Raw genomic sequence first — 25,723 nt, forward strand, 5'->3', positions numbered from 1 at the left:
CATATCGTCTCCTCACAGATTTGATTTAAAAAATGCTTTTGTTTCAATAGTTAACTTTTATTTCTGTGATTTCAAATCGTTTAATTTTCCAATTGTCCCCAGTTCATAACTTTGCCTTTGATTTTGACTTAAATGATGTTTCTCGTAGCCAGGTCATCTCCAATTTTCTTTTAATTAACTTGATGTTTGTAGAATTTTACCCCTTAAATTGACACTAAATTCGACTGAGCATCTTCCATTCTTTCCAGCTGTTTACTAAGAGAGTTTATTTCAGTTAAGGTGTGAAACTTTGCTCTTAGCTGTATGCTAAAATTTAACTTGGTTGTGACTTGAAAGACTTGCCTGTTTTAAACATTCCTCACGTAATGCAATTGAAACTCTCATCCATGCTTTTCAGATGCTTTCTGAGATAGTTACATTCCATGAAGGTGTGAGCCATTGTTTCTGCTGAAGCCTGCTTGTGAGCAGGAATCTGCATTTTATAACCCTGCTCTTTGCAGCTGCTATTAACCTTTTGTGGGCTCTTAAACCAGATATTGCCAGACTTTCATGTTTCAAATGACACATTTTTCTGTATTATCAAGAACCCACCGCAAAGAAATTAATTGCCTTGTGGAGGGAATACTGTCAGTTAATGAAAGATGCATCTATACTGGCTAGCTGGCAGGAAAATGCCTCAAAATTGGGTATTGGCCTCACTGAAGGGGGAATTGTTACAACAGTAGAGGTCTTAAAAAGGGAATGTAAAGAATATAAGAAACGTAAGAATGCTACTCCTCCCCCCGGCGCCGGTCAGCAATGCGAAGCAAGGTTGGGGGGAGGGGGACGATGGGGATGAGGAACATCTGTTCAATTGCGGGGGACGTCAAAAGCCCCCACAGCCCCCACAGCCTCCACAGCCCCCACAGCCACCTCCGCCACCGCCCCTGGAATGTGATCAGTATTATGAGTAACTCAGTATGTTCAGAACTACATTGGTCTCAGAATAAACAGATAAAGGATTTGTGCTGGGCAGTTTCGAAACTGCTGCGTTGAAATTGACACTGCATGGCTCCGCAGGGTCCTAGTGCCCGCTGATCACAAACAGTCACTAGCAGAACCACACAGCCTGCAATCGGCTGCTAATATTACCCTCCAACAAGATATCACTGTCTATAGTTCCCATTCTGTTACGGCCCTTTTGGGACAGCTACAGACTCAGCATCTCACGATGGCTCGTCAGAACAAATATGAGATTGCTCTCCTTAATAACCCGAAAGTCCAGTTTGCCCACTGCACCACTATCAACCCTGCTGACTTTTTGACGCATCCTCCCACAGACATGCTCGACCCAACTCATGACTGTCTGCAACTGTTGCAGGAAGTCTCCTCGGTTCGAGACGACCTCTCCGATATACCCATCCCGAGTGCAGATTGTTCCTTTTTCACCGATGGAAGTTCTTCCGTCGGCGAAAGGGGGGATAGACAATCTGGCTATGCAATCATCGATCAAGACGGTGACGTAGTAGAAGCAGCAGCATTTGAAGTTCCCTTTTCTGCCCAACAGGCAGAATTGTTTGCGTTAATACGAGCATGCATGTTGGCACAGGGGAGGAAGGTTAATATTTATACAGATTCCCGATACGCCTTCGGGGTAGTACATGATTTCGGACAATTATGGAAAAACAGAGGATTTCTAACCTCCGCTGGTACACCCATCTCACACCAGCAGTTAGTAACCCAGTTATTGCAGGCCCTTATGCTCCCAGACAAGATAGCGGTGATAAAATGCGCAGCGCATACAAAAGGCACAGGACTGGTGGAAACGGGCAACAGGAGAGCGGACGAGAAGGCAAAAGAAATTTCTAAATCTGGCAAACTAATGGTGCCTAGAATGATGAGGCAGACTAAAACCCCCTCGGGAAAGTCCCCCTCTGAAAAACCTATGCCAACCATTGCTGACATAATCCAAATGCAGGAGGACGCTCCTGCAACTGCTGTAAATATGTGGAAAAACTTAGGATGTATATATGATATCGAAAATAAGCTGTGGGTCACCCCGGTAGGACAAACATGTATGACCGATGCATTAGCAGCCTGGGTGACCGAATGTGTACACTTTGCAACTCACTGTGGAGCTCGTGCCACAGGGGACATATTGTTAAAAAGCTGGTGGCACCCACGACTGCAAGAAATGGCCCAACAAATTAGCAGTCGGTGCCTAATCTGTCAACAGCACAACCCCGGTAAGGCCGTCCCCTGTGATCCTGGCACAACCCCCTTACCTGAGGGTCCATTTGAGACCCTGCAAATGGATTACATTGAGTTGGAAAGATGTCAATGCTATAAATATGTGTTAGTCATTGTGGACACTTTTAGCAAATGGATCGAGGCCTACCCGACTACGGATAACAAGGCCTCGACAGTAGTTAAGGTGTTAATGCGAGAAATTGTTCCGCGATTTGGAATTCCAGCCCGGCTGAGCTCTGACAATGGTCCCCACTTCATAGGTCAAATCAATAAGGAATTCTGTGCTCTGCTAGGAATAAAGCAACAGTTTCATTGTGCCTACAGACCACAAGCCGCTGGAGTGGTGGAAAGGGCTAATCAGACTCTAAAGACTAAACTCGCTAAACTACAAGCAGACACTGGGGCCACTTGGCTCAAACTCCTGCCTTTAGCACTCTTCCAGCTACGTGCCACCCCCGCAGGAAAAACTCGCCTAAGCCCAGCGGAAATACTATATGGCAGACCCTTTCGAACGCCTTGGGACAGCAGTGTTCCACGGAATGTTCAATTCCATTACATGACTACCGAGATGGCTAATTATATATTTACACTAACTAGAATTTTGAAAGGATTACACTCCCGAGTTCGTGCCACCCAGGAAGAAGTCCCATCCATTACTCATGACGTCTCCATCAACCCTGGGGATTATGTCCTAATTCGAAATTGGACACGTAAAGGTTTGGAACCTCGATGGGAGGGTCCCCTACAGGTTCTACTCACTACCCCCACTGCAGTAAAAGTGGAGGGCCGGAACGCATGGGTACATATGCACCATTGTAAGTTAATTAAGTATCCATGATGTTCTAAACTTTTCCTTTAAGTCCTAGGAACACGAGTACCAGGATGAAGTCCCTCTTCACCGTCACAATACTCGCCACCCTGCTCTCTCTCGCTGCATCCGGAAGAAGGAGATGCCCGTATGGAAGCCGACGTCCACCCCTGTGCCGAGAAGGGACCCCACGATGTGGAACAACGACAGATCTCCGATGGATCACCACGGCTATCAAAACCTGCCCAACCACCGTTCATCCCGACGACCAGAAGCCCCGATTCCGGACTACGTACATGGTTCTGATCTACGATCGCCGCACATGCCGGTGGAACCACCGGTGCATTGATAAGGACAGGGTACAAATTTTACCATCAAGGACTACTCACCCCTACTCGCCTTCCAGAAGGAAGCGGGCAACGCACCATGTAACGGCAAATTCTTTTCTGTTTATGTCCTATGTCTATGCTAAGGAAGTGGGTGTCTCCTCTTGCTGGGTATGTACACAGGTCCCGACCCACGCCCGTGGAGGCGTTCCCTTGATATCTGTTCCTTTCTCGATCGAACAGACGGCTGCATGGGTTATATTCCAGACAGTTCAGAGAATATCACGCGTCTGGTAACCCATATCAGAGATGGAGTACAGCGCTTGCGACTCGCCGGTCAGGCTGACTGGTGGAGCTGGAAGTGGTCCAATTCTTGGGCCACTTACCTATTCCATGGGCTCATTATCTTCGTTACCATCTGTTTGTTGCTCTGTATCATAGCTACTGGTGTGAAATGCCTATGCAACCGTTTGGGTGCCACTGCATTACCACAGATGCTTCAGAGATCCGCCCTAGACGAAAGAGAAAAACTGGTTCCACCTACCCCTGACCTATATGAGGAAGTGGCATCCTGCCGGAGCCTAGTAGAGGAGGAGTACCTCCGCCTCGCTCTCATTTCCATCTAAAGTATCCTGAGTGTTATGTGATCAAGGAATGATCAAAGGGGGGAATGTAGAAGTGGATTTCATTTGGAACTTCGCTGATAGGGTTAATATAACAGTTCTGAAAAGCTCTGTGAAAGAGATGTCAACAGGTCAAGGGATGAAATAAAGGGAGTGTGTTCTGACCGTATCTGTAAAAGCAAAGATGTCAGAAGGTTATGGGATGGAATATAGGGAGTGTGGCATTGGTACTAATTAATGTTCTGACCGTATCTGTAAAAGCAGAGAGGTCAAAAAGGCAAAGAATGGAATGAATGGTAACCGTTACTTTATTGCAGAGATAACATAATTGAGCTTGTTTGACCAGTTGGAACAAATAAACATTGAAATGTTTATTGGAAGGGCCTTGGAATGAGATAAGCCAGATGGCCATGGGATACAAAAACCTTTGTATTAATATTAATAGTGACTTGTGCTAATGATTATGTCAAAAATAACCTCCCGACCTCGAAGAATAATTCCATATATGTACATGTTCTGGATCCTTGCCGAATCATAGGTGTATCTAGGAATTTAAAGGGACCACCCCTAAACTGTAAGATGTATAAAGATACCGTCCATATTTTGGACTTTGGCACTTCTCGAAGGTGGTTACCCGACTGCTTAGAGATTTGTCCTGGCCGTAAATAAACGAATATTCGTTACTGACGTGTTCGAGTGTTTTACTTCTGGACTGACGATTAGATACGTGAAAGCGCAATTCACATCACCAGGGACTGCCCGATCTGTGCGGAGTGCAAACCGCACTTCTATAGACCAGACAGGGCCCACCTGGTCAAGGCTTCTAGGCCCTTTGAACGCCTCGCTATTGATTTCAAAGGGCCGCTCCCATCAACTAACAAGAACGTTTACTTTCTAAACGTCGTAGATGAGTTCCCCCGTTTCCCATTTGCTATCCCGTGCCCCGACATGACCTCCCACACAGTCATTAGGGCCCTGCATAGCATCTTCACCCTGTTTGGTTTCCCCAGCTACGTGCACAGCAACCGGGGTTCGTCCTTCATGAGCGACGAGCTGCGTCAGTACCTGCTCGACAAGGGCATTGCCTCGAGCAGGACTACCAGCTACAACCCCAGGGGGAACGGGCAGGTGGAGAGGGAGAACGCGACGGTCTTGGAGACCCTCCGGTCTAGAAAGCTCCAAGTCTCCCAGTGGCAGGATGTCCTTCCAGACGCGCTCCACGCTATTAGGTCCCTCTTATACACAGCGACCAATCAGACCCCTCACGAGAGGCTCTTCATTTTTTCCAGGGGCACTACCACGGGGGTCTCACTTCCGGCATGGCTGAGGACACCGGGCCCGGTACTCCTGAGTAAATATGTCAGGGCACACAAAACTAATACCCTTGTTGAGAAGGTGCGCCTGCTCCACTCCAACCCCCGGTACGCCTTCGTCGAGTTCCCTGACGGCCGCCAGGACACAGTATCCCTCCGGGATCTGGCACCCGCCGGATCCAGCGCCCCCTCTACCCCCACAGAAGGACCCCTCACCCTACACCCCATGCTGCCGCTCCCGAGCCCACAAGCTCGTTCCACCAGTTCCGTGCACCCGCGCCGGCCAGCCCCCACCGCCCCCAGTCCCCGGTCGAACAAGAAGAGTATGAAGCTCGGACACAACCCTCCCTGGAGTCCGCCATTGTACCCCAGCACACAACACCCATCCAGCCACCGCAAGAGGCTCCAACCCCGGTGCTCCGCAGATCACAGCGGACAGTTCGACCACTGGACAGACTTACTTTGTAGACCACCACCCCCGCCGGACTTGATTTTTTTGCAGGGGGTGAATGTGGTGAATGTAACGTAATAATTAACACTGTATTTACCAATACCATTGTAAGCGCAGTAGCGTTATCTGACCACTAAGGGGGGTGGTAGCTCTGGGAATGCTCAGGAGTTTGTACAGGGCTCCACCCTTGGCTCCGGCCACGACTCCTCCCCCTTGACTGCTGTATAAATAACCGTGTCCAGAGCCATCCTGCAGTTCATCAAGAGTTCAATGGGTAACAGGCTGGCTCTGTAGTAAGTAGATTAAAACCACTGTTCGTATCTAAAGCACGCGTCTCGTGAATTGATGGTTCCATCACCTGGTCACTGTCCTGACCTCCTTGATGGAGTAGGGCAGGTTGCGGGTCTTTATGAAGTGGAAAAAGCGGGTGACCCCCAGGTGGCAGAGGTCCGCGTGGAGGGTTCGGAGGCGGTCTACTTGTGCGTTAGCACAGGTGCCGTGGGACAGGGCATTGGGAGGCTCGTTTAGCTTCCCTGGACGATACAAGATGTTGTAGTTGTACGTAGACAACTCGATCCTCCACCGCAAGATCTTATCGTTCTTTATCTTGCCCCACTGTGCGTTATCGAACATGAAAGCCACCGACCGTTGGTCTGTGAGGAGGGTAAACCTCCTGCCGGCCAGATAGTGCCTCCAATGTCGCGCAGCTTCGACTATGGCCTGTGCTTCCTTCTCGACCGAGGAATGGCGGATTTCGGAAGCGTGGAGGGTACGGGAGAAGAAAGCCACGAGTCTGCCCGCTTGATTCAGGGTGGCCGCCAGAGCTACATCGGACGCGTCGCTCTCGGCTTGGAAGGGGAGGGACTTGTCGATAGCGTGCATCGTGGCCTTTGCAATGTCTGCTTTGATGCGGCTGAAGGCCTGGCGGGCCTCCATCGACAGGGGAAACATGGTGGACTGGATGAGTGGGCGGGCTTTGTCGACGTAATTGGGGACCCACTGGGCGTAATATGAAAAGAAGCCCAAACAGCGCTTGAGGGCTTTGGGGGAGTGGAAGCTCCATCAGGGGGCGCATGCGTTCGGGGTCGGTGCCTATCACTCCGTTACGCACTACGTAGCCGAGGATGGCTAGACGGTCGGTGCTAAACATGCATTTATCCTTGTTGTCGGTCAGATTAAGAAGTTTTGCGGTACAGAGGAATTTTCAGAGGTTGGTGTCGTGGTCCTGCTGGTCGTGGCCGCAGGTGATGACATTATCGAGATACGGGTAAGTGCCCGTAAACCGTATTGGTCGACCATTCGGTCCATCTCCTTTTGGAAGACCGAGACCCCGTTTGTGACACCGAAAGGAACCCTTAAAAAGTGGTAGAGTCGCCCATCCGCTTTGAACGCAGTGTACTTTCGCTCACTCGCGCGGATGGGGAGCTGATGGTAGGCGGACTTGAGGTCCACCGTGGTAAAGACCTTGTACTGCGCGATCCTGTTGACCAGGTTGGAGATACGTGGGAGAGGATACGCGTCCAGCTGCGTAAACCTGTTGATGGTCTGACTGTAGTCTATGACCATCCTATTTTTCTCCCCGGTCTTGACCACCAGCACTTGTGCTCGCCAGGGGCTATTGCTAGCCTCGATAACCCCCTCCTTCAGAAGCCTTTGGACTTCGGACCTGATGAAGGTCCGGTCCTGGGCACTGTACCGTCTGCTCCTGGTGGCGACGGGTTTGCAATCCGGGGTGAGGTTTGCAAACAAGGATGGGGGATCGACCTTGAGGGACGCGAGGTTGCAGACAGTAAGGGGGGCATAGGGCCGCCGAATTTGAACGTTAAACTCTGGAGGTTGCACTCTTGTAAACCTTTTCTGCACCTTCTCCCCATGTCTTGAAAATGGTGTCCAGAAGAGGACTTCAATAAAAGCAAAATACTGCAGATGCTGGAAATCTGAAATAAAAACAGAAAATTCTGGATAAACTCAGCATCTGTGGAGAGATAAATAGTCAATGTTTTGAGCCCATATTATAGAATCGTAGAATTTACAGTGCAGAAGGAAGCCATTCAGCCCATCGTATCTGCACTGACCCTTGGAAAGAGCACTCTACATAAACCTCACGCCTGCACCCTATCCCCGTAACCCAGTAACTCCACCTAACCTTTTTGGACACCAAGGGCAATTTAGAATGGCCAATCCATCTAACCTGCACATCTTTGGACTGTGGGAGGAAACCGGAGCACCCGGAGGAAGCCCACGCACACACGGTAGAACATGCAGACTCCACACAGACAGTGACCCAAGCTTGGAATCGAACCTGGGACCCTGGAGCTGTGAATCAACTGTGCTACAGTGCTGCCCGTAGACCTGTAGAAGGTTGATGTGGGCTTGAAACGTTAACTGTGCTTTTCTCTCCACAGATGCTGCCAGACCTGTTGAATTTATCCAACATTTTCTATTTTAATTTCATTATTACTCCAGTTGAGACCGAACCTGTATTTTTTAATAAAAGCAAAATACTGCAGTTGTGGGAGTTTTAATAAACCAGTGTTTTTAGAAAGTTAACTTCCTTGCTTTTTGTAATCCCGTCAGCCCATTGATTTATTTCTGCCCGTCTTTTTAGACACTTTTGCAGCAACTGTTACCGGCTGGCGAGCAGTCTACGTGTCGGAGGCGGGCAGCTGAGCGCCCCTCACGTGACTCTCTGGATGTGAGTGTCAGCTGACAGGGAGGGGCAGATGGTCAGCCGGCTCGGTGACGTAATTTCCGGTGTGTAGAGGTCCGGATGTGTGTGTGTGTGCGCGCGGGCGGGTGGGAGAGCGGTAAGTGACCGGGTCAGAGGGAGGAGAGACCGGAGCGCACTAGCCCGGGAAGGGAGAGCGGATCCTCGGGCAACCCCCCCCCCCCCCCCCTTGGGGCGACTGTCTCCCTCTCGGCGCGTGTAACGTGAACGCACGCGGTTTACTGTTTGATGTCTGCCGGCCGGCCGGCCGGCCGGCCGGCCGGCAGGCAGCGCAACAAAGTCCAGGGAACCGGGGGCCCTGCAGCCGGTTAGAGTCAGTCATACAACACACACACAGTGCTGGTTATCATGGCGCTGAGGTGACTGATCCACCTGGTGTGTTCTGCAGCACCACCTCGATGGGAAGCAAAGCATTCAACCCCCCAGTTAAAGCACCTGCCAGCTGGTGTTACTGTTGCCAGTGCCCTTAAAACGCAATCCGGGCGGGGTGTCACTTGGTGTCTGCTTGTGATTTAACATCCCTCCCCCCCCCCCCCCCCCCCCCCCTACCTGAGACACATATCATTGATGTGGGCGACCAAGCCAGCTTAAATTCTGCCAAAAGACAGATAAGACACAGGCTGGAAACATTGGCTGATTGGGCAACGCCTGTGAAGAATTTTGGCGGCGGGGGGGGGGGGGGGGGAGGGAATGTTGATGCTTCAGAACCTGACTTGCCAAACTTTTAAATTCTTCAAACTGAAATACTAAAAAGTAAAAGGATATAATGGGGAAGTTAGTCTTGATTTACTTAGTAAGAAGTCTTACAACACCAGGTGAAAATCCAACATGTTTGCTTCAAACACTAGCTTTCGGAGCACTGGTCCTGAAGGATCAGTGCTCCTAAAGCTAGTGTTTGAAGCAAACATGTTGGATTTTCACCTGGTGTTGTAAGACTTCTTACTGTGCTGTGCTGGCAACGCCACATCTTGATTTACTTAAGACTTTTCTGGTGATTTAACCTGATGGTCACTGTGCCTCGGGCGAGGGGCAAGGTCGTGAAGGTGGGGGCTTCATGGATAGTCTTCATGGGAATTGAACCTGTGCTGTTGGTGTTGCTCTGTACCACAAACCAGCCGTTCAGCCAACTGAGCACTGAAAGCAGTGTACGAAGCAGTGCCACATCTGGCTGCCAAAGGCTGCATTCAAGAATTTTGGTTAGGCTTTTTCCAACTATCAAGTGCCTCATTTGACTTTGTGTGAAAGGTAAATTATGTTAGGTTTTGAGCAACATGTTACCTCTAACATGTTGTTTGGTGTTCAGAATGCTCAGCTTTAACAGATTAGAATGTTGTAGAGTGCCACATGGTGGTGAAGCAGTTGTACGTTCAAATAGCTTTGGCCACTGGGTAGACAAGAAAGGTAATAGCAGCTTGCCTTTTACAAGATGGCCTTACCATAGAAAAATGTGCCTCAGCACTTGACAGGTGTTACTGGGCAAAATGGATGGTGAGCCAAAAGTGATAACTGTCAGCAAAAATTGATTGTGATGGTCGGTTTTATGGGGAAATGGAAGGATCGGGGGGGGGGGGGGGGGGGGGGGAGGGGGGGATTGTCGAATGTGAGCCTATATAGCCGAAATTTTCACAAAATTGAAGGATTTGACAGAGATTTAGGCCTGGGGAGGTTATGGGGCTAGGGGCTCTGCTCAGCCAAATAAGATGCAAGTGCATTGAGCTGAGTTAGTCTAAAGCAGTGGTTATGGTCAGGAGGAGGGTGGAATTGGGTGAAGGCAGAGTTTGTAGTAGGGATCTATGATGACTGTTTTCTCAATGTTTAACTGGAATAAATTGTGGGTCACTCACAATTGGAAGTCAAACAAGCAGTCTTGTCAAAATGAGTTGTGATTGAGAAATGTTGGGGTGGCAGAGCGGAATATCCATCGTGGAAATGTGGAAGCCAAATATGATAAAAGTTTGTGTTGCTTTGTTGTGAGTGAAATGGATACTTTGTCAGAGGTTTAACAGAAATGCAACAGAGTAAATGTTTTTACACACAGGTACCAAATCTCTGCATGAGGTCATGGTTATGCAAATCAATGGCTGCAGAACTTTGGTGAATGGAAGGCCAAAGGCTCGGCAGATGTGACTTAGAAAGTCCAATTATGAGTGATTGAGGAGAAGAAAATATTATTACCACAAGTTTAGCACAGAAGGGAATGGAGAGCAATGGAATCAGACGAGAGAGCAAGGCAGTCAAAATGAATATTGAAATCACTATGCCATGCAGTCCAAAGTTGCATGTTTCGGGATGAGGCTTGGTTTGGGGTGGGGGAAAGGGATTGGTGGGGTTGGGATGAGGTGTGTAAGGGAGTGTGGTGTGGGGGCAGGAGGGCAGAAACATACAAACAAGTATTTTGAAGGGGTGAAATACCCTAAAAGGAGAAGGCACCAGAGGAATTGTGACTAGGACTATTCCTAACCCACCCACCCCCAAAATTAGCAAGTTAGGTGTGTCTTGAGCCAAGTCTCAGTTAGTCAGAATTTATAAAATAACTCTCAATAAGGTTATTAAGGTCCTTCATCAGAAATGAATAAATATTCTTGTGGGAAATAGAGAGTGGGTGGTGATAGGTCCACTGGGAGATCTGAGGCAGCATTGGTGGTTGGGGTGAAGGTGGTGAGGTTTTTGTTTTTGCAGCCGTACTGGGCAGAAATTCTAGCTAGAGAGAAACGTGGGTAATGTATATGGCTTGATGGGCCCTTCATAGAACATAGAAAATACAGCACAGAACAGGCCCTTGGGCCCATGATGTTGTGCCGAACCTTTGTCCTCGATTAAGAACAAATTAATCTACACCCCATCATTCTACCCTAATCCCTGAAATAGCGCAAACATGTGTGGTTACAAAATTTGGGCTTCACTAAATCTTATTGTTAAAATTATCTTTGATAAGATGGTGAGAAGTACAACTGTACCATTAATGGTTGATTGTGCATTCAGGTTTCGTAGGTGAATCTCTTGGCAGCTTCTGACATAGTCCAGAAATGAAGCAATTGCTAAGAACTTAGCAGAGTCAGGGCAGCAGCCCGCAGAGTTAAAGTCAAACTTGATTGCCTTAATGCGTATTGGGTCAACGGCCCTGCCAACTCCTCCTTATTTACATACTGCCAGGCAGCAATATTCACAGGTCTGGGATCAACTACCTTCTGTACACTGATATTCAGCTCTACTTTTCCATTTCCTTCAGCCAGACATGGAGAAGACCACAGCCAATATTCTCATGCTTAAGGGAACTCTGTTTCTGATTCCATTTTCCTCCCTGACCTCTTACACTCTGAAGACCATTTGACTCCGAGTTTCAAACCGCGTCTCCTCAATCTCCATGTTCACTCTCATTCTCAAGCTTTCCTGGCTTTCTGTCCCTTGTCACACATTAATTTAAAAACTCTTGTCTCATCCTTAAATGCCTCCATGACTGTAACTTTGCAAACTGTTGAAATATACTCTTCTTTTGAGCCCTTCTGTCTTTCAATTCTTACAGCCTGTGAACACTTCCTTCACCCAACAGTTTGTGACTCTACTCTTTGGCTGTGCTCTCTACAATTTCCTCTCTGCCTCTGGCTGTCTTCTCTCTTTCTTTGGAAACCTTAAAAACTTTCTCTTTCCACCAAAACTTTTTTGTGGTTTGGTAAATTGCCATGGGACATTCTGTCTATTAAAAGTGCTATTAAAAGTGCAAAAAATGCAAGTTTTGAAATAGAGGGTGGAAGTTGTGGCGCGGTGGTATTGGCACTGGACTAGCAATCTAAAGACCAGCATCCTGGGGACCTGTGTTCAAATCCCACCATGCCAGATGGTGAAATTTGAATAAAAATATGAATTAAAATTCGAATGATGACTATGAAACCATTGTAAAAGCCCATCTGGTTCACTAATGTCCTTTTAGGGAAGGCCATCCTTACCTGGTCTGGCCCACATGTAACTCCAGATCCACAGCAATATAGTTGACTCTTAAATGCCCTAGCAAGCCACTCAGTTCAGGGGCAATTAGGGATGGGCAATAAATATGCCTTCGCCAACAACGCCCACATCACATGCAAGATTTTAAAAAAATTAACTCCAGAGAGATGAGTTGGATTGTGAACTAATATATGTGGTCTATTAGTTCCACTGGAGACCAAGATTAGACAAACCTAAATCTCGTCTAATCCGACTCAAAATTATAATCACCCCCTTTTTCATAGTAATTTAAGCGGAACTCTGCTATGGCAACAGGTTAGGATAGGAGCATAGATGGTGAGAAGGGAAATCCTGGAATAGGACTCATCAGAGTTTATACTGACTTCAGCATAGCACATTTAAGAGTAGTTGTTGTTACAAATGTGGAGATAGGAATTTTGAATGAAAAAGTTGACAAACTTGACAAAGGGATAGAAAATTTTGGAGACATAAGGTGTATGCAGTCATAACATTTGTAAAGTGCAGTTATTTTGTATGGGTGCTTGTATTGTGCAAAGTAATACTGGCAGCAAGATGGATGTGCATGCAGGTTATTGGCCCAATGTATCTGCCAATATTGTTCTGAAACAGTTTGTGATTTTCCTCATTTGTCCCTTCTATTGAGGAATATCTGAGATTAGAAATCTGTGTCCCCTCATTATATTCCGTATTGCTGTTCAAAAATGTGTTGCATATGATTTTATGTAATATACTGTATACGTGTTGTCAGATGGATTATTTTCCTCCTTGCTATTCCTTCCTGAATAAGGAAAGCTCCCAGTTTGGCTGGCTGAGAAAGATGCTGAGGCAACACGAGGAGTATGCAAGTTAAGTTGGTTTCTGACATTTAAAAAATATACATTAGTTTTGCTGAGGTTCACTTCAGTGAAAGACGAGTGGGAAATGTTTTCAAGGTATAATGCTCAGACTGATGAATATCAAATTAACAAGCTTTGATGAAACAAATGTGACCCAAAAATGGATCAACAAATGAAAAGCAATATAAGGAGGAAAAAATAACCAAAGATCTAGCTAAGGGAAAATAATTCACTGCAAGGGATATAATGGAATGCAGGAACAAGTTAAGGAATGGCCGGAGGTGTAAAGAAAGCAGAAAAAAGCATATTGGAGGCTAAACTTTGCAGTAAAGGTATTATTCTAAAGCAGGAAGAGGCCAGTGAGAAGTAGCAAAAACCACAAGGTGAAAATATAATTGAAATAGAGGATAAACATATAATAATCTGGATGATTCCTTGAAGTATTGTTGAGGAAATAAATAAATAGGCTGTCCCCCCGAAGTAACCAAAGTAAAATTAATAATTTCAATATCGCAATATGTAGTTCAAAAGATAAGAGCTCAAAATAAATCAGGGATAGAAAGTATTTATCCAAGGATGCTGAAGAGAATGGGGGTGGGGGGGGGGGGGGGGGGGGGGGGGGGTGGTGGGGGGGGGGGGAGAAGAGATCTGTGAGGAACTGAGGCACATTATGATGGAGACTGAATCACAAATTGTTACAGAGCAGAAGGAGGCCTTTTGACCCATTGTGTCTGCATCAGGGTTTCAAATAAGCATCATGACTTTGTGTAATTCCCCTGCCTTTTCCCCGTGCCCTTGCACTTTGTTCTATTCAAATAATCATCTAATGCTCCCTTGTATGTTTCCACAACACCTCCAGGCAGTGCATTCTAGACCTGAACCACTCGTGAAAAAGTTTTTTTTCTCACATCACATTTGTTTCTTTGCAAATCACTTTAAATCTGTGCCCTCTTGTTCTTGATCCCTTTACGAGTGGGAACAGTTACTCCCTATCTACTCTGTCCAACCTCCTTATGAATTTGAACATCTCTATCAAATCTCCTCTTTCGCCTTCCCTGACAGAAGGGGGAGCCCTGTAATAATTAGATGTTTTTGGGGACTTTAGGGAGCTTCTAGATGGGTACGTTAAGGTGGTCAAAAAATTTTCCTCATCCATAATTGTCTTATGGGGAATGTCCTCGACAACATCAAACGTTGCAAGATGCATGTAGACTGTTGTCTGTATTTATTATTGTTAAATGCTTAAATTCTCTCATCTCCAGTGCATGCTTCCTTATATTGAATTATGTGGAAACTAGCATCCTATAATTTATTGAAAGAAACATTTTGATATAAAATACTTTTTAATAAATTAAATGTACTTACCTAAAAGGAAAGTCAATTTTCAATAACCCAGATTCCACAGGTGGGTCAATATGACAAAGTTTCACCGCTGACCTCCAAGAAAGCTTCTCCGAAAGATGGGTGATTATTGTAGTATGCATTTCCCCTTTCCAATGGTGGTTTTAAACTGGAACCAAGTTAAGGGGATCTTCAGGTGCCGAGCAGCATGGTGTCAGCAAGCAGGATAAGTAGCCAATCTATTTGAAGTATTTCACAGGCAGCAAACCAGAAAGTGAACGCATTGAATGTTTCACTTCTAATTAAAATAGTTATATGAATGTTTTGAATGTATGCATGTGTTTAAGGTAAAAGCTGAAATATAATCTTTTAAAATAAGTTATTTTAAAAATGTGATTCATTTTTATCATTGTGGAAAGAATTAAATTCCAAAATAAAAATTCCAAAAATAAAATTAGTTTTTCAGGGACAGTGAGGCTGTTCAGTAATTATGAATTCAGAACAACATTAGAAGTCCCCACTTACACCATATTCAACATGGTGCAACTTTTTCATGGGTTTTTGCAGCAATACTAATAGTGTAAAAGGAGACGTTTTATCAGTTCAGTGATTCCCACACGATTGCAGCCTGATTGGGCTTCAACTGTGTAGTCAATGGGCAAGGGTAAAATCAGTGACATCAACCAGATCTGCATTTGATTGTGTATGTGCAGAGTCCTAGATTTGTTGTACAAATGTGAATAGTTTTGCCCTCATTGCCATAGCAGAATCAAGGCTGGGACATCAAATTTATAGTTATATAAAAGGAAAGAAGGTGGTCAAGAACAATGTAGACCCACTAAAGCTGAAAGTGGAGATATTGTCATTAATAATGGAGAAATGGCAGACATGTTGAACAATTACTTTACAGTTAAAAAGGAGGATAACTTGCTGAAAGTTCCCAAAAAATTAATAATCAACAGAGAACAAAGACTTTGTGTAATTCCAAGTTTCTGATGCTGTATTTACATTAAGCTAATAGAACGAAAGAGTGACAAATCCCCAAGACCTTGCGGTTTCCATCCAAGGGTGTTAATGGATGTAGGGTAGCATATTGTAGATGCCCTAACTATAATCTTTCAGAGTTCCTAGATTCAGGACGAGTCCCTTTGGATTGGGAAATTGCACATGCCACTCTGCTTTTTAAGAAGGTGAAAGGGGGAGTCCAGGGAATTGCTGACCAGTTAGCATAACATCCGTGGTGGGGAAATTGCTGGAGTGTATAATCACGGATAGATTCGCTGAACACCTCAAAATTTTGGTCGATCAGGGAGAGCAAGCATGGATTTGTGAAAGGAAGGTCATGTCTGACAATCGCATAAAACATTTTTGAAGAGGTGATTAAAGTAGCAGACAGGGGAATGTCTATGGATGTCATTTATTTTATAAGGACTTCCAGAAGCATTTGATAAAGTACCACATAAAAGACTGTTAACTAATTGGAAGCCCACAGAGTTAAAGGCAACTTATTGAGATGGTTAGGAAATTGGTTGAGTGGCAGGTGACAGAGTGGGGATAATGGGTAAATACTCTAATTGGCAGGATGTGACTAGTGGTGTACCACAGGGGTCTGTGTTAAAATCAATTAATCATAGGGCATCAAGGTGGTGCAGTGGTCAGCACTGCTGTCTCATGGCGCCACGGTCCCAGGTTCGATCCTGGCCCTGGGTCACTGTCCATGTGGAGTTTGCACATTCTCCCCGTTATTGCGTGGGTTTCAACCACATAACCCAAAGATGTGCAGGGTCGGTGGATTGGCCACGCTAATATTTCCCCTTAATTGGATATGAATTGGGTACTCTAAATTTATTTTTAAAAAACAATTAATCACATTATTCATGAATGACTTGGGTGATGGCATAGAAAGTCATATATTCAAATTTGCTAATGATACAAAGTTAGGCGGCATTGTAGACAGTTTGGGTGATAGCATGAGTGGGCAAAATTGTGGCAGATGGAATTCAATGTAAGCAAATGTGAGGTTAGCTATTTTGGACCAAAAAGAGCATGGTGCAGGGCAGTTTCTAAATGGGAAGAAGTTAAGTACAGTGGATATCCAAAGACATAGATCTTGGCCACGGGCATGTGTAGAAAATAATTTAAAAGGTCAATGGAAGCTAACCTTTATATCTGGAGGATTGGAGTATAAAAACACATAAGTTATGTGTAGCCATACAAATCCCTGGTTAGACCCTGCTTGAGGTACTGTGAAACAATTCTAGGCACCACATCTTTGGAAGGATATATTGGCCTAGGAAGGAGTGCAATGTCGGTTTACAAAAATGATACCTGGACCACAGGATAAATTACAAGGAGAGATAACACAAATTAGGTCTGTTTTTGCTGGAGTTAAGAAGGTTAAGGGGTAATCTGATTGAATTCTTCAAGATATTAACAGATAAAGATAAACTATTTCCATAGTTGGAGATTCAAAAACTAGAGGGCATAGTCTAAAAATTAGGGCCTGACCTTATGGGCAGCAGGGTAGCAATGGGCAGCAGGGTAGCATGGTGGTTAGCATAAATGCTTCACAGCTCCAGGGTCCCAGGTTCGATTCCCGGCTGGGTCACTGTCTGTGTGGAGTCTGCACGTCCTCCCCCTGTGTGCGTGGGTTTCCTCCGGGTGCTCCGGTTTCCTCCCACAGTCCAAAGATGTGCGGGTTAGGTGGATTGGCCATGCTAAATTGCCCGTAGTGTCCTAATAGTAAGGTTAAGGGGGGGGTGTTGGGTTACGGGTATAGGGTGGGTTTGAGTAGGGCGATCATGGCTCGGCACAACATTGAGGGCCGAAGGGCCTGTTCTGTGCTGTACTGTTCTAGGTTCTATCCATTGAGATGTTTGGAAGCTCTTCTTCATGCAAAGGATGGTAGAGGTTTGGAACACTCTAACATCAGCATTTGAAACTAGATCATTTTTTAAACTTTAAATCTGAGGTAGGTTGATTTCTGTTAAGCAAATATGTTAAGGGTTATGGGCCAAAGGCAGATATATGGAGCAAGGCACAGATCAGCCATGGTCTCATTGAATGGTGGGATAGGCCTGAGGAGCTGAATGATCCCATGTATCAGTCTGTTTGCCAGTAATTGTCGCATTTAAATATAGAAAACCCAGTCTATACACTGCCATCTCATGCTGTGCAAGTGCCGAAAAGCTACATCCAGGTTCTAGTATGAAATAGTTGTGCATTGCATGCATGTTTAATTGCAATGATTTTTTATTAAAGTTGCATAAAATGTTTCTTGAAACCAATCCTTGATCACAGAGTTCTTTGTATTTAAAGTGGTGCTGATGCATAATATCTGATCTTTCAACATTGCCACATCATGAAATAATTTGTTTGCTTTTGAAAGAATTATTTTGTTGTTTGCACAGACAATGAATAATGTTTTACTGCCATTATCCCAAACTCCGTGATTCTTGAGATGCGTGTTATGAGTCATAATTCCATCTAAATAACTGACATTGGATTGAATGATTTGTAGAAATGAGTACTCGTGCTAATCTGCTAAATGGTAAGCTATTATAAGTGGTTTTTGCAGTTCAGGCTTTCATCCAATCTTTTAACTTCACTACAAAATGGCAGTTTCCATAAGAAGACCAAGTTCCCTCTGAGTGAAACCCATACCTAGAAACATTTGGAGGCCATTCAGCTCATCGTGCTTATGCTGGCATGCATGAATGAAATTAAAGTTGTTGTAGTCCCAGAGGACCATAGACCACTCTCCCCTTTGAGAGAGAGCTGACTGGTGATGATTTAACCTGAGGGTCACTGCACCTCAGGCGAGGGACAAGGTTGAGAATGCAGGGCCTTGATAATAACCTAATCTGGTATGGGAATTGGACCCATGCTGTCGGCAATGTTTTGTGCCACAAAGCTAACTGACCTCCCTATGCATGAATGAAACATTCTGAGAGTAGGATAGTGTGCCAGAGGACTAACCATTATATTGTAAATGTTGCCCACTGTACTTTTTACCTGCTCTGGAAAGCAAATAAGCACTATGATACTTGACTGGTAAATTCAGGTTAGAATTAAGTTGGGTTTAATTTATATATAATTAGTTCCATATTTAGATGGAGTGCTTATAAGCACTCAGTCAAAGTTAAGTGCAGGAGGGGTTACAATGTCAGCATGGTTCTGGCTTTGTTTGCAATACATTTGGAGTAAACCATTTTTTGTAGTATCATTGTATGTGGAAGAGGTGACATTACTACTCACTAAGTTGTCTAGCTCACTTCCAGAACTGAAATAGAGCTAAATGCTGTTGAATACTGAAATACAGTTGAGCAGCTAAAAGGAGCCATTCATCTCACTGGTGTAACGTTGAGATGTTAACAATGTTTTGTGCTCTTGTCATCTGATAAACATTGATCACCTTTGAACACAACTGATTATGATGTTGATCCCCGCTGTGCAGCTAAAGAGATACTTGACCTCTTTCAAAATGATCAGTGTTAATATGCTTTTCAGACGAAGAAGTCGTTTTTTGAAGTGTTCTGCGTCTAGTTCCTATTTTCTTCTCCAGCTCTCTTGAAGTTATATGGCTTATAGTGAGTTGGTTGATGTATTAATGTGTGAATATTCAATGTTCATTTAAATGATTTGTTTTAATATATGTGAGATGAATAATCATGAGTGCTTGTAGAATTCAGCAAGCTTAGTTTCTAAAGTGAGAATGAAGATGTGGTTAGGTTTGGAATCAGCCTGAGCACAGATATTTTTGGTTTTTTGTGGTTCCAGCACCTGGTCTACATTGACTGTCCACCAATAATATCATACTGCCACAGCCTAATCAGTGATACTAAATCTTACCGGGTACTAAGCATTTACTGATGTGATCATATTGTGGGTGAATGAGGGGGCATGCTGTCAATGTTGATCGTGTATAAATTATTTGGCTGCTGCCTGAACAACTCTAACTTTGTCAGTTTGATTGTATTAGGAACAAATATTGATTCTATTTTGAATGACCACTATAATTAATTATATACAACAGTTAGAGGATTTTATAAATGCTCAGTAAGCAGCGATGAGATCTGACAAATGATTAATGTGGTAATATAATTCTCAATTGGTGCTCATCTTTTTAAACTTTTTTTACACAGGAATCTAATGATGCATTAATCTGAAAAGGTAAGGAATGACTTAATTAAGTTTCTATAGGGCATTCTGACCTATTTAATGTTTTTAAAACATTTTTAAAATTTAAAGTGCCCAATTTTTTTCCCAATTAAGGGGAAATTTAGCATGGCCAATTCACCTACCCAGCACACCTTTGGGTTGTGGGGGGTGAGACCCATGGAGACACGGGGAGAATGTGCAAACTCCACACGGACAGTGATCCAGGGCCAGGATTGAATCCGGGACCTCAGTGCCATGAGGTAGCAGTGCTAACCACTGCGCCACTGTGCTGCCCTTTTAGTATTTAATGTTAAGCGTTAATTTGCAAAAATATGAAGGCTGAAAATGTTCACATTTGTGCATTTTTAAGTCTTAAGATGTGGCAAATAATTTGAAAATATAATCTTGCTTTGTCTGTAAAGTTTGTATTTGGGAATTGTATACATCAATTTGTAGAGCAAAATAGTGCAATTATGCACCTGTCCAGATGACTTCAAACTGAGTAAACCTTTAGCGCTTTGGAGTCTTTTTGAAAATTGAGATTATTTGCAAATTTAAAATGCTTGATTTGTTAATGTAACACTTATCAGATTGCATCTTTATTTAAAAAATTGAGACACTGGAATTAGCAATTTCACATGGTTGGAATGAAGAGTACAGGCAGATGTGTACACTGGGATAGAGTGAGGTGACCGGCAGCATAATTTATTTGCTGAGGTCTGATAACCTGTTGGAACTTGTTTTGAGATTGTAGCATAAACCTGAAGGGTTCGGATCAGGGTGAAACTGAGAGCCGGTTATAAGTGAACAGACCATAGCATGCCCTTGAATATGTTTCCAGATTTTTTAGCTTGGTTTACATATCATTGGTTTCTGTATCTTGTCAGAATTTGGATATCTGTCTTCATCGCATGGCGGAGAGGGAAATTTTACAAAATTGAGATTAAGCCAGGTTCTCAATATCAGGTGTTCAAAATAGTGTTTTAGAAAAAAATTGTATTGGGCTGCTCTTTGTAAATGAAAATATTTTCATTCAGCTGTATAGATTTTTAGTCACACTGCACAAACCTTTGAATTTGGTAAAATATGTTCAGGCACAGATTGGCTGAACCGGACTTATTTATATTGAGTAAGATTTATTCTCCTATCTAAATATTTAAGCACTAATGTATTTGCTGTTTTATTAGGAATAAATAGTTGCAAAGTTTAAAATCAGGACAATCTTCAGGCATTGTGTTCCTATTGGTAAATTCATACTGTTTCCATGTTTGAGTAGTTATACTTTAATTTCTCCACTGAGTATTCAATATGCTCTGCCCATTCTTTACAGGCATGTAAATATTCTATCGGAACTCCGAATGTTACATTGCTAACCTGCAGGAGATTTTGGTAAACTTAAGACAACTTGTTTACAATTGATACTTTGAACCAGCCAGTAACTACCCATAATTTGGTGTCCCCCCCCCCCAAACTATAAAATCAGTTGGAATAAACTTTGTTTGTATGGTTGGATGAACCTATTAAACATTATTCATGAAGTACAATTGTTTGGCAGGATCCCTATAGTTTCCTCCCACAAGTCCCGAAAGACGTGCTTATTTGATGAATTGGACATTCTGAATTCTCCCTCGGTGTATCCGAACAGGCACTGGAATGTGGCGACTAGGGGATTTTCACAGTTACTTCATTGCAGTGTTAATGTAAGCCTACTTGTGATACTAATAAAGATTGTTAGAGTTTCAACCCATCTAGTCTGCATCAACCCTCTGAAAGGGCACTCCCCCGCCTGAGGCCCACAACCCCACCTAAGCTGCACACCTTTGGACAGTGGGAGGAAGCTGGAGCACTTGGAGGAAACCCATGCAGACACTGAAAACATGCTAACCCCAGACCGGCAGTCACCCAAGGCCGTAATTGAACCTGGGTCCCTTTGCTAACCACTCTGCCACCCTGTCACTCATTTACATTTAGTTTGCATTTTAAAATGTGCCTGCGTAACAACTAACATTTATGAGTAAATTAATGCACTGAAGTTGCATACTGCTCAGAGGTTCTCTTCAATCCTTGTCTCTAACCAAACAATGGGATGACCAGATTAAAGATATTTTACTGTTTTGATGTTCATCACAATAATGTAGGATCATTTGACAGCCCCCCCCCCCCCCTCATGCACACTCCCTCAGACAAATGGTGTTCTTGATCCAGCTGTTATTAATAGACAGATTGAATCTCACTGACATTGCAACTCGGTGGTGATGCATTTTGATCAGTTTGCATGAATAGTCTTTATATACTGAAGTAGATGGCAATAAAAACCGTTGTTTTGTGTTTTATAGACAATAAAAACCTTTGTTTTGTGTTTTATAGACTATTTGATTTCTTCATTTAAAACAATTGAGGGTGCCATGGCTGGAAAATCAACTCTACTGAAGGTGATCCTCCTGGGCGATGGTGGAGTGGGAAAAAGTTCACTCATGAATCGATACGTTACCAATAAATTTGATATACATCTATTTCACACAATAGGAGTTGAGTTTCTAAACAAAGATTTGGAAGTAGATGCACATTATGTGACAATGCAGATATGGGACACTGCTGGTCAAGAGAGGTTTAGAAGCCTTCGGACACCATTCTATCGAGGCTCTGATTGTTGCCTCCTTACTTTTAGTGTTGATGATCACCAGAGCTTCCAAAATTTGGGCAATTGGAAAAAGGAATTCATCTACTATGCAGATGTCAAGGAGCCAGATAATTTCCCATTTGTGATTTTAGGTAATAAAATTGATGTCACTGAGAGGCAAGTTTCGGCAGAAGAGGCTCAGGCTTGGTGTAAAGAGAACGGTAACCATCCTTATTTTGAAACCAGTGCAAAAGATGCTACCAATGTAGCAGTGGCCTTTGAAGAAGCTGTTCGTCGAGTTCTTGCTGCCGATGATAGATCTGACAGTTACATGCAAACAGACACGGTGAATCTAAATCGAGGGAAGAAACACAGCTCTTTCTGCTGTTGACTGGAAGATGCAATCACCTTTCCACTGTGTGCCATTGATTTACTGACTGGTGTTATTGGGTCATGCAGATCTGCTGGAGCTGTTTTGAGAAAACCTATGCCAACCAGCTGAAAAACTGGGTTCCATTGGTTGTGAAAGGGTTTGGATGTACACATGCACAATACTAATGTGACGAGTTATCCACAGATAATCGACTTATTCATTGGCCAGATGATGTGATTTAGACAAAAGGGTTTTGTGAGTTTAAAATCAACTTTTAAAAATGGCAAAACTACACAAGCGTTAAATTAAAAAATACATTTGGTGTTGGTATTTTTAACTGAAGTATAACAAATTTGAGCAAAAAACATACTGTAGCTTGGATAATGGTTGGGAAATTGGAATTTAATCAACTCTAAACATTTGCTATTTATGTAAACTGCTGGTTCTATAAAATTCTCCTTCATGTATTGGTGTCCCTAATCTGACCCTAAAATATACTGGGTGGACTTTTAATAATTTTTTTCCCTTTGCAAAGAAAACAAAAAAATTCTAATTATATACTCGTGTTGGATAGAAACCTTCTGTCTATTCTCACTCCCTAATTTTGAGTTTTGTGTAACTAAAATGTCTACTGATCATTTTTTTTCTATTGAACAATGTGTTTGCAGGTACTGAAAATATTGTCTACATATTGAGTTTGGTTTAAGTTTGCAGAATGTTACAATGTCAAAGAACCATGAAATACTGTTCCATTGTAAGCTGCATTAATTTTTGAGAAAAGGTAGAGGTTTGCTCACCAATTCTGGGTCAGTCAACTGTTGTGTTCATTTTGTTAATGCACAGCTAAATTAAGAAGTGTTGGGATCACATGGAATGATACAAATATAGTATATTTTGAAATGACTTGTCAAGGACTGAAATAATTTCAATTCAATTCTGCATTATATATTAAAAAGTAACTGTTCATCACAATTACATGAAGCACCTTCTGCATTCATTTTTTTCTTTCCTCCGGGTTTAATGTAACCTATAAAACAATGTGTTCTCAATGGTGTGTTCACATGCACCAGATTACATAAATGTTACATACAAGACTGCCTTTACTTTAATTACTCCAATTTTCAAATTGTACCTTTGTGTACATTAGTGTGACTAAAGATCTTCAAGATTTGAAAATGTTGAACGAGATAAATTTACAACTACAAGCTTGTAGCTCAATATTTTTAGATTGATTTTTCCTGCTGCAGAATGTTCCATTGTTGTTCCATTTTATGTCAAAACTGCGTAATCTTTATATATATTTTACCACTAAAAGTATTTATTTCTCTTCCATTTTTCCCTTTGTGCAACCGTCTCTTCCCGAGCCAAGAGTATTGGTTGAAACCTGCTCAAAGGCCTTTGCTGCTGCTTAGCTGGGTACAAGCTGTGCAATATAGCCTGGTTGTTCATTTTTCCCTGTGCTCTCTGTTGTCTTTCCATAGTATCACAGTTGAGATCAGGAACATAGCTTGTGGAAATCACTGAGACAACTTCTATTTTAACACACTACAGTGCAGTTGGAAGACTCAACATGATGAACCATTATATATTATCTTTATAGAGAGCTATTTATTAAGCACAATGACAGATTTATTATTGAATGGTTGGACCCGGCTATACTTCGTGAATCAATCGGTTCAATTAAAGCAGTGAAAGGCGAATTAAATCCTAAAATAAAAGTCCTTTATTTCTAAGTTTTACAGTAAATATGCTTATAATAGTTAAACTGTCCCATTTACCACATTAGGTTCTCCATTGTCAACCTTGGCTGATAAGTGCTGCTGAATTATGAAGAGGAAATAAACATTTTAATGTTGGCATGGGTTACATTTGTTAACAAATCACTGCATTCCCTCTGTCAAGAATTGAGTAATCATTCCTAAATGCATCTGCTTTCCAGTCTGTCACCATATTTTCTGATCACTGCTTTTGTTAACTGCTGTATAAAATGCTTCAATCACTCACTGATTTTTTTGGTGTCTTTTTTTCTTCAGTAACTGGCACTCCTTACAAAGTGAGGTTTTCATATATTTTACTCATTGATTTTTAATATGTCTTTGAAGTTTTAAAAACCTAAGTCTATCCAAAAGACTGGGATTTGGAAGCTTTGGACTCTGGTTTCAACCTTTACTCAATTTGCTCTGAAGGTTAAGTTCAAACCCCACTCCATAGACTTCACATGATCTTGGATGTAAATGGCAGCAGATTTATCACCTGCACCTACTGTCCAGGGAAAATAAATTGTTAAAATCAACATTGGTGGTCAACCACTTAACCAACGGATGACTTTACTGTTCCTTAAGATCTTCCTTGAGGTCAGGACAGGTCAAAGTGGGATGGCAAACTAAAATGACATGACCAGAAATTTAGGATCAAACTTATGAACTGAATGGACATGTTTAAAGTGGCTTCCCAATTTGCATTTAGTTTCCCTACTGCAGGGGATATTTCATTGTTCACTATGTATATGGTGTGTTAAATTGAAGAAAGTAAATCACTTCAATCTAGACTACATGTTTGAAGGTCTTGAATGGTGGTGGAATTGGGGATGTAGTCAATTTACCCATTAACTCCTAATTTACAAGTTCTGAAATGATTCAAAGTGTTAACTTTATTGGGGCCACTGGTTACATATTCAGTATAACTAATACTTGACATGCTGATGTCTGCATACTAGTGTCAATGCATAATGGCATTAATATTACACTGGGGGTAGAAGCGCTATCTGCATATAACTATTCCCATGTCATTTTTTCAAAATATTCATTTACAGGAAGTGGGTGTGTCACTGGTTAGGCCAGCATTTATTGTCCATCCCTAGTTGCCCTTCAAGGGGGTGATGAGTTGTCTTGAACCGCTGCAGTCCTTCAGGTGTAGGTGCACCCATTGTGCTATTAGGGAGGGAGTTCCAGG

General features: G+C 43.1%; 1 protein-coding gene across 4 annotated transcripts in view; it reads left to right on the forward strand.

Moving 5' to 3' along the window:
- The window catches only part of rab9a (RAB9A, member RAS oncogene family), a 113,737-nt gene extending 88,963 nt beyond the window's left edge, over positions 1-24,774 (forward strand). Inside the window, exons 1-4 of one of the 4 annotated variants that reach the window (XM_038802464.1) lie at positions 8,539-8,557; positions 13,229-13,287; positions 19,763-19,790; positions 22,146-24,774. In XM_038802464.1, the coding sequence (XP_038658392.1) occupies positions 22,184-22,789 (606 nt within the window). In that variant the 5' untranslated portion in view covers positions 8,539-8,557; positions 13,229-13,287; positions 19,763-19,790; positions 22,146-22,183 and the 3' untranslated portion in view covers positions 22,790-24,774. Of the gene's footprint in view, positions 1-8,482; positions 8,558-13,189; positions 13,288-19,762; positions 19,791-22,145 lie in introns of those variants that run through there. The other 3 variants (XM_038802462.1, XM_038802466.1, XM_038802465.1) reach the window with 3 other exon arrangements.
- The last annotated feature ends 949 nt before the right edge of the window (positions 24,775-25,723 follow it).

This window comes from Scyliorhinus canicula, chromosome 7 (assembly GCF_902713615.1).
Source record: "Scyliorhinus canicula chromosome 7, sScyCan1.1, whole genome shotgun sequence".
Lineage (NCBI taxonomy): Eukaryota > Metazoa > Chordata > Chondrichthyes > Carcharhiniformes > Scyliorhinidae > Scyliorhinus > Scyliorhinus canicula.